This window comes from Triticum dicoccoides, chromosome 3B (assembly GCF_002162155.2).
Source record: "Triticum dicoccoides isolate Atlit2015 ecotype Zavitan chromosome 3B, WEW_v2.0, whole genome shotgun sequence".
In the NCBI taxonomy this organism is placed as follows: Eukaryota; Viridiplantae; Streptophyta; class Magnoliopsida; order Poales; family Poaceae; genus Triticum; species Triticum dicoccoides.
Genome location: NC_041385.1, coordinates 860,280,885 through 860,290,378, shown reverse-complemented (window position 1 = coordinate 860,290,378; position 9,494 = coordinate 860,280,885). Strand labels below are relative to the sequence as shown.

The window sequence follows — 9,494 nt, the reverse complement described above, 5'->3', positions numbered from 1 at the left end:
GATCTGAATTCCGACATGTGGTTTAAAAGATATGACTTTTTAAAAATTTAAGACGCTAAAATAAATGTACGTGAATCTGTTGCCAGACTAGTCTGTACGCATCTAATGCTAACAATAATATCCACTAGCTGAAAAAAAAAATCACACATGTGAGCCCGGCCGCCCGTTTCTGTTAGTTGGTGGCCGGCCGCTTTTTAGATTTTAGGAAGATGAACTCCACAATTGGAAACCAAATCTAGGCAAGAGAGATGGATGAACTCACTCAACAATTACCAACCCAGTAAAAAGCTCCCACCAAGCGGTCAAGTCAAACCGACCGCTCCGGCTAACCCGATGATGACTCGGTGATAGATCGACCTCCTCCCAATCGCTCCCCCCTCCCTCCCCCCCACTAATCCCACTCCCCTCCGCGGCCATGGATCCGGCCCCCGATCCGCCCGCCGCCGCCGGCGAGGCCCTGGCCGCGCTCTCCCTCCGCGCCGCCGACCTGCCGGCGGACTTCGCCGCCTCCGCCGCCGGCGGCGGCCACGAGATCGCCGAGGAGGAGGACGAGGACGACGACGAGGGGTACGTGACGGCGGCGTCCAGGGGCGGGAGCAGCACGGCCGCGTCCCGGCGGAGGGAGGAGTTCGAGGGGCTCGAGGAGGAGGACGAGGACGAGGACGGCCCGCCCAGCCCCAGCAGCAGCGGCTACGCCGGCGAGCGCGGCAGCAGCGTCGCCTCCAGCGCCGGCGCCGGCGCCGGCGGCATCGAGGAGGAGGAGCCCGACCCCGCCCCGCCCCTCCCCCCCGGCGCCGAGGACTGGGCGCGCGGCAAGAAGCACGCCGACGAGGTCACCCCAGCTCCACGCTCCGTCTTCTTGTCTCTTGAGCTATTTCAACCATCTAATCATGGATTATTCTCGCCTCAATTCATTACTCATTTAGTAGTAATTTGGATGCCGAGCGCTGACATTATTATCAAGTAGCTTCAGCTTCAGTGATCACACAAATCCGTGCTCACTCATAAATGTTGTATGTACGGATCTAAAAACTACCAAACCTGCAGTACATAATTTCCAAAAATTTCATTCCCTACTACTTTTTCGGTGTCCTGGGTGGCATTCAAGTGAAGTTTGCATGCGCCGCAGTAGCTGCTACTGCTGGAGGGGTGTAGGTGTTTGTGTCGTCTTACCCTGAATGTGTTCCATCCATGATGTTCCAGGATGATGGTTCAGCTTCATGGAGGAAGAGGAAGAAGCATTTCTTCATCTTGAGCAATTCCGGCAAGCCGATATACTCTAGGTAAAATCACTTAAGAAAGAGGAATTCATGATAGAGTTTGTAAGGAATTGCTGCACTTTCTCAGGTGAAACCATAACATCACATTTCCTTCGTCTTGTTCAACTTCTAGGTATGGAGATGAGCACAGGTTAGCTGGGTTTTCTGCTACACTGCAAGCGATTGTTTCTTTTGTGGAGAACAGGTATGCAATCCTCTTTTGCTGATTGCAATGATTAGTGTCCTTTACCTTTTCCTGTGGGCTGTACTGAATTTTCCTCTTGGTGTTGTTCCTTCTTTATCCAGTGGTGATCATATCAAATTTGTGAGAGCTGGGAAACATCAGGTCAGATGGCCTTCCTTATCCAAAATTTACTCTGTTCTTTAAATGTTACTTCAGGACAGTGCACACGCCTGAACAATCAGACACCACTGACATGGGCATTTCACCGGAAAACCCTTTTATGTATTCTAAGTTGATTGTACACTGTTCTTTCAGATAGTTTTCCTTGTCAAAGGTCCGATTTATTTAGTTTGTATAAGTTGCACCGAAGAGACGTTTGAAGGATTGAGGGGCCAACTAGAGCTCATGTATGGTCAGGTGCTTCCACTGTTGCACTCATCTTTAACACCTTTGAATTTCTTGTATTTTTATTATAATTATTATACAGTCTTGCGTTTCCATTCTTATGCTGATTTCTCTGTCTGAAAACACAAATTTGCAGATGTTGCTTATTTTGACAAAGTCGGTCAACAGGTGCTTTGAGAAGAATCCCAAATTTGATATGGCACCACTTCTAGGTGGCACAGATGCGGTTTTCCTCTCTCTTATACGTGCATTCAGCTGGTTAGCTTGTTTCCTTTTCCTTTCTATGGATCCCATCTTAATACATTTTGGACTTTAGTACTTAATTGAAATCATATTGAACCATTCTACAGGAATCCCGCTACATTTCTTCATGCATACACATGCCTTCCCCTTGCCCAAGCAACAAGACAGGCTGCTACCGCAGTTTTGCAGGACATTGCTGATTCGGGAGTTCTGTTTGCACTGTTGATGTGTGATCACAAGGTTTGTCCAATTTGCTGCCATGACTTCCATTTTCATGCTAACCCCATTTGACATTTTCATCTTACTGTACTGAATTCATGCTTATTTGGTCTGATGTAACATTTTTCCTATTATAGTTACTTCTGAAAACTCTTTAGGTGCCACTTGAACTTTCTAGAGCTTCATATAACATGGTATAAAACTTGCTTTATTGTCAGTCTGTCAGTCAGTTACGTCTTTTACCATATCCAAAGTGGGATTCCACATTTCTGAGAACTTCTCTAGAAAGCTTGCCATTTGTGTTCTTTGGTATTACCGTATTAGAATCTTTGATCTTTTTGTAGAGTTAATGGCCTTTCTCGAATAGTCTACAGTTTTTTTGTGCTCTGTAGCTTGCCGAAGGGTGCCAGTACCATTTAAATTGCTCCTTCTAGTGCTACTATTTGTTATTGTGGGCTTTCTGGCATCCCATCACCAGGCACCAAACTTTATCCATATCAAATATGCTACTTGTGGTTGCTAGTGTTTGGAGACATTTAACGTAAATCATTTATTTTCTTTAGTCCTCTTTTTGTCTTTGTGAGAGCTACATTGTTTGTTAATTTCAAGTTTGTCCAGTTTCCTGTCAGAACTTCCATTGTGCTACTTAGTTCATTGACCCTTTAATCAAACTGTGCTGGAATCCTGCTTATGTGCTAAAATGTAACACATTTCTTATTATAGTTACTCCTCAATACATTTTAGATGCCACTTGACCTTTCTAAAGGTTCATATAACAGTATCATAAATCTTACTTTATCGTCAGTCAATCAGTTACGTCTTTCACCATATCCAAGCTGATATGCCACATTTCTGAGAATTCTGTAGAAAGATTCCCATTTCTATTCTTTGGTATCAGATGTTTTTGATCTCTCCAGTAGACTCAACGACTTGTGTGTTCTGTAGCTTGACAAACGGTACCAATACCAATATGGATTGCTCCTTGCTCATGCTAATGTTAGTTATTATGTGCTTCTACCAATTGCGTCTGCCATCCCATCATGAGAAACAGAACTTTGGCCATTGCCAAATATTACACTTATGATTGCGACTTTGCAAGTCTATGGAGATGGATACATAAATCTTTTAGTTTTGTTAGTCTTCTGCGTTCATGTTTCTGAGAGATATGATCTTGGTTAATTTTCAGGTTATTAGTCTTGTGGGAGCACAAAAGGCAACTTTGCATCCTGATGATATATTACTACTTGCAAATTTCATATTGTCCTCCGAATCTTTTAGGTAATCATCACATGCTATCTGAAATGAAAAACCTTGACCTACAAGCATCTTACAAGATTTGTCTGTTTAACGCAGGACTTCGGAGTCTTTTTCACCCATATGCTTGCCAAGATACAATCCTATGGCCTTCCTATACGCTTATGTTCATTTTTTTGATGTGAGTAAAATAGCTGCATCTGAATATGCATGTTCACTTAAGTGTGCCGGCAATATCCTCATTATGAGAATTATGATGCATGTCTTACGGCACAGATGGAAACTTGTAGAAGTTCATGTGCAGTGTTGATCAAATTTTATTTATTAGTTTAGGTTTGAGAAAGTCATTTTATTATATGAACTAATCTTTTCTCCATGGCAGGAAAATACTTACTTGACTCTTCTTACTCCGAGATCAGATGCCTTCTTTGATTTGAAAGATTCAAGGTGAGGTACACATTAAACTGTTAAGACTTAAAAGTATCACAAGATAATGAGTAAATGCTGCCTCATATGTATTGGAACTGAGACAACTACTCTTTTGTCAACGATGTCTAGGGCCCGCATTCAGGATGTTCTATTGAAATCAAATGTCCTTCTCGAAGTCCAAAGGTCTTTGCATGAGAATGTACTGCGTGTTGAAGATGTCCCCATTGATCCTACTTCTCAATCTACATCAGCTCCTGCACAGTCTTCTCAAGGCCTAAATTCTCAACTGTTGTCTTCTGATGAGGCAATTGGTGGACCAGCTGGACTTTGGCATTTTATATACAAAAGCGTCTATCTTGATCAGTACGTATCGTCTGAGTTTGCCTTGCCCATAAGAAATCCCAAGCAACAGAAGAGGTATTGAATATTGGTGATAGTACATTATTTACTTATGTATTAGTGAACCATCTTTGAGAGAAAACCTGATGTGTGCAGATTGTACAAGGCTTATCAAAAGGTTTATGCTTCCATGCATGATAAAGCAACTGGTCCGCACAAAACTCAATTCAGAAGAACTGAGGATTATGGTGAGTTACACAGGCGCTCCACGACTTACTACCTTCTGTTTATTAATTTTTGATTGGATTGTTGCTGTTAGTTAATTCCCCGAGTTATAGTTCTTATTATATAATGTGTAGGTAGCAACTATAGAAATTTGCAAATCGTTCTTAGTGTATTTTTCTGCTCTGATAGCCAATTAGCCACTAATAATATGCCATTAGGATCTAGATATCATCGCTTCAAATCATTTGTCTGGAAACAAAGGGATGTATTAAGTGAATTTGCAGAATGATAAAGACAGATTTGATCAAGCTCCACTCATGTTCATAACTCTGATAAATGTTAGTGTCTGGGGGTATATTTGAACTAGAAACTATATAAGATTTTATTTTTACTACTATTGTTGTACCTAGACCCTGTTGTAGGGACGAAATTTGTCGCCAGTTGATGACATGTTCAACCTTCAAGAGAGATGAAACTATTACCTTTTATTCTAGTTGCTACATGATTCTAAGACTCTCATTCACATGACGCAATTGTGCGATCTCAACTTCTGCAAGCAAAGCTATTTAACGAAGCACTGTTCTGAAACCATGAGGGCATATAGTATGCAGGGAACTAATGTCTTGTATCTTCGAATGTTTACAAATACAGTTACATGTTCAGTATGCTGTTCTATTTTACGTTGAATTGATTCAAAGACCTAAAACCACCTAATTCAAAGACCTAAAACCATTCAGTAGTACCATCCATTCTGCTAACAGACACATACCCATAGGCATATAAACTGCCTAGCTGTTATTGCTTGCTGCAGTCATGGTTCTGTGGCATTGATGTCCTAGGAGTACCTTAGTCGTGAATTTTCTTGAATTTTACTAGCTGAAGTGTCATGCTATTTCCTATTTGCCTATGTGTGCCGCAGTTACTTTGTTACATAATTTCCCTTTTGTTGCAGTTATGTTGAGCTGGATAACCCAGGATTTTGAGCTGTATGCAGCCTTCAGTCCGCTGGCCGACAAGGTTAGCATCTGCCACAAACAGTTCAGCAATACTATCAATCCCATCATCTATCACCGTGTAATAACCTGATGGATCTTACTTTGAGCACACGCATTTTGCAGACCCAAGCGATCAAGATATGCAACAGAGTATGCCAGTGGATCAGGGATTTAGAGGACAGAGTGTTCATATACGGAGAAAGCACCATTGCCTGGTGATATATTGTCTTGTATGTAAATTCATGTACTTTTCTTTTTTGCCTCTTCCGTCGAATGTTTTCATGATTCATGTACTTATCATACCGACACAGGCAATACCATCACTGTTGGGGAGATGTATGAGGTTTGTCTCTGTAACATTATCGCAAATGTGGTCCTTTTTATTCATGATGATCGTTGTTCAAGACAAAGTTCAAGCCAATAATTGGTTTTTCCGGTGCATCTTGTCGATGCGATCGGGTGCCATTTCTCATTTCTGCGGCCTGTAACCTCCTAATTCCCCATGGAGTCCAGATTACATCATATATATGGGTTTGAAGAAACTGTTTCTTTTCTTTTCGTTTCTTCTGTATGTTCAATCAATTCAGGAAAAGTTCAGTCTACAAAGATTACAAAACTTTTCATAGTAGATGGCACCTTGCTTTCCGCCTGAGATAAGTCTGAAAATACATGAATTCCTAGTATCGTTGATGAGTAGAAAAAAAGAGAGAAGAGCTGCTACCATGGCCCCCAGCCCATGGGAGCACGAGAGCCTGAAGGCGCCGATATGACGGGGCTGGGGATCGGCTGCACCGGCGGCGGGTTGCGCCACTGCGGCACTGGCCCTGCCACCAGCAGGTTCTCCAGGAGAGGCCCTGCCTCCATGACCGCCTGCAGCAGCTGCCCCTGCTGTGGGAGCGGCCTCTTGGCCGCCAGCTGCTCGAGCACCGCCGCGGTCCTGTCGTCGTCGATAGCAACTGGTGCGCTCCTGTCCTCAACGGCGGCGCTGGCCTTGAGCAAGGTGGAGGGGTTGGCGGCCGTCGGGGAGAAGGTCGGGAAGCTCGCGCCTGAGTCGCTGCTGCTGGACGTCGTCGCGGCCACCAGCTCGCGGGCCAGCAGCAGGTGCTGCCGGACCTGGTGCTGGAGCTGGTCGCGCTCGTCGGCCATGCGGCGCACGAGCTCCAGCAGGGCGGCGATGCTCTGCTCCTTGCGGCGCACCTCCTCCTTGGCCGCCTCCAGCTCTGCTGTGGCCGCGGCCAGCCTCCGCCTCGCCTCCTCCACGATCTGCTGCATGCCACGCCACGGCGACGAAGAGCTCTGCATGCCACGCCACAGCGACAAAGATTAAGCCAAAGGAGCAGCAATGCACGATCTCACCCAACGGAAAGGGCTTCAACGTCTGCTCAAGATCTATGGAGGATCTCATTACAGTTTCAATCAACAACCTATGTAAACGTCTGGATTCGAAGAAGAAAATCGGCAGGGCGCAGTTTCTCAGTCAAGACTTGAGAGAGAGGCAGGGAGAAGATTTAAGATGGCCGGCGAACCTCTTGGTCTTGGTAAGCAGATTGGAGATCCGGCGGGAGGAGCGGCGTCGGGGGCCAGAGGGCGGCGAGGGAGGAGGCGTCCATGGCGATGGAGAAGTCGCCGAGCCCGAGCGGCAGCTCTTGGTCCATGGCCATTGTTGATCTCTCCTCTCGTCTCCTCCCTTCCTTTGGGATTGGGATGGCAAAAGAAGAAGAAGACACGGTGATGAAATAAGAAGGAAGCCGTAGAGGGAGATTTTTGTATAGGAAGGGAGGACAGATGGTGTACAGCCGGCGCCAGGCCAAGGAGTCAATGTGGTTTTGCTCCCTTCCATACACGGCGCCCGTGTTTCCATTCCCGAATGGGAACATATGGAATGTGCCATCACGCCTGCCTATTATCACCTGTGCTTGGATGAGAAACACGAAATCGCATGATGAAAGTTATTATTAATTAATTAATTAATTAATTAAAAAGGGAATGGGATTATGAGAAGATGCTGGTTGCCTGGCCGGGGATCCTTCCTAGTCCTGGTTGCCTCGCCGTTACTCTTTCCGTCTTCCCTTTTGCCCTTTTCACCTTTGTGTCTCCTTCCTTTCCTCGTGTTGGGCCCTCCCACGAGGTATCGGCCCGTCTGGCCCCTTCATTTCCTCCATTTCGATCAAAAAAGGCGATCCAAAATGAACTCGAGTCTTTGGCGTGATTGCCCAAGAATTGAGAGCATTGAATTTTACCAAAATAGTTTCATTAGCTCCACAAGTATTGTAAAAATACCAGCAGGCAAAATTAAGATGAAAGAATTAATATAGTAGACTGTGTTTTACGTACATGTCTTATGGGCAAGGACAGTATTGCAGATGTACTAAACCCTATAAGAAACGTACACATGATTAAAAAAAGGAACAGTGTGAGTATGCTCCTATGTGTGAGCGACTTCGGTTGTACTGTGTTAAAAAAAACACGTTTAAAAAAAATAAGCAAACATGTTTTTTGTTCGTGTGTAGTACTACGTGGTATATGCATGCACGCCGAGGCCCCCGTCAGGTCAGGGTGGTTGCGGTGCGACCCGGATGTGTTACACCGGGCCCACATGTCCCCGCAACGCACGCGCGCGGCGGCGACTGCTCTGCATGCATGCATGGTTGCACCAAAGTCAGGGTTGACTGTCCCGCATGCATGCGTCCTGTGCGTACGTGCAAACGTCTCTCATTGGACCGTGTCGCACGCGTACGTGCAGTGCAGTTGGGCCCGACCACGTACGTACCGACGCATACACACCGGACGTGGGTCGTGCCTGAAGCAAACTAGCTAGCCAGCATTCTCTCCGCGCAGGTCCGGCCGACCGTCACGTCGTCAACCGAAACAGACTTATTCGATGTACTTATGTTACAGTACAGTACTACGCACGAACCGAAACAATGGAGACTGAAAAAGGTTACTACTCCCTCCGTCCCATAATGCAAGACGTTTTTTAACACTAGTGTAGTGTCAAAAAACGTTTTACATTATGGAACGGATGGAGTACTTGTTTGAAGACAAAACAGGAAGGGAGACACCGCACGGTGTACAGCAGGAGTCTTGTTGCGTTAAGCCGGACGTGACGGAGGTCGGGACCGTCGACGGCGCCGACATCGACGTCGACGACATTCGTGCACCACAGTCTACACTCTGCAGGCATGGTGTGTGGCCGCCAAAGAGGGGGCAGAGACGACGACCACGAAGAAGAAGAAGATCCCAGCAGGCAGCACCGATGTAACGATCACTGAGGTTTGCAGGTGTTTTTTTTTTTTTTTGCTTAAGATGGTGGGGTGACCGGCACCAGCACCAGTACGATTCCCCCTGCCATGCCTGTTGCCATACATAAACAACAAGTAAGATGTATCGTTAGGGCAACTCCAATGTGCCGGCGCAAACTGTCCACGCGTATCCGTTGAGTCGAAATGGACAGATACCGTGGCCCAAGGCGCCGAGGCAAACGGGAGTGTCCGCATTTCAGGCCCATATTTGAGCTGGGTTTGCGTCAACGCGGATGCGCGCGACGCCCACTCTTGTCCTCCCCCTAGCCCGCCAGTCGGTGGCACATTGTCCATTTCCCCTTCTCCCCCATCAACATCCAACACACCCAACCACCCCGCGCTGACCGCCGCCGCCCAATTTCAATTGTACGCTCGCCAGGCAGCTGCCTGAACCCACATACCTCCCCAGCAGCATGCCACACCCGACGACCATTCTTGCCGGCATTGGTGGACTGTTTTTGCCGCCGTCGTAGCACCACCACGTCCAGGCCACCCCCTCTGCTCTGCCGCTGCCAGCAACGCTCCAAGCTCGGCTACCTCGCTCGGCGGTCGCCACCATGATCGCCTCCACACCGACATGCCTGCTGCCTGGTCTGGAAGAGACATGGGGCTCTTCACTGGCCGGCTTCTTCCGCCACGC

General features: G+C 46.6%; 1 protein-coding gene across 2 annotated transcripts; it reads left to right on the top strand.

The window, feature by feature from the left end:
- The first annotated feature begins 400 nt into the window (after nucleotides 1–400).
- On the top strand, nucleotides 401–6,105 carry LOC119279025 (vacuolar fusion protein MON1 homolog). 2 transcript variants are annotated; one of them, XM_037560445.1, is made up of 15 exons: nucleotides 401–832; nucleotides 1,204–1,283; nucleotides 1,393–1,464; nucleotides 1,566–1,605; nucleotides 1,759–1,860; nucleotides 1,985–2,106; nucleotides 2,199–2,331; nucleotides 3,497–3,588; nucleotides 3,664–3,745; nucleotides 3,947–4,011; nucleotides 4,123–4,410; nucleotides 4,489–4,580; nucleotides 5,510–5,574; nucleotides 5,676–5,767; nucleotides 5,864–6,105. In XM_037560445.1, exons 1-15 carry the CDS (start codon nucleotides 416–418, stop codon nucleotides 5,892–5,894), a joined length of 1,773 nt encoding a protein of 590 aa, XP_037416342.1. In that variant the 5' UTR covers nucleotides 401–415; the 3' UTR covers nucleotides 5,895–6,105. The 2 variants fall into 2 exon arrangements, with proteins under 2 accessions (XP_037416342.1, XP_037416343.1); XM_037560446.1 differs by having other exon boundaries at nucleotides 5,676–6,024.
- Nucleotides 6,106–9,494: the final 3,389 nt, after the last annotated feature.

Excerpts from the sequence above, each read along its gene's own strand:
- LOC119279025 (XM_037560445.1), top strand. The coding sequence starts at position 416 with ATGGATCCGGCCCCCGATCCGCCCGCCGCCGCCGGCGAGGCCCTGGCC. Across the intron at positions 4,012-4,122 it reads TTTGATTTGAAAGATTCAAG|GGCCCGCATTCAGGATGTTC; the intron begins GTGAGGTACACA and ends AACGATGTCTAG. Across the intron at positions 4,581-5,509 it reads CAGAAGAACTGAGGATTATG|TTATGTTGAGCTGGATAACC; the intron begins GTGAGTTACACA and ends CTTTTGTTGCAG.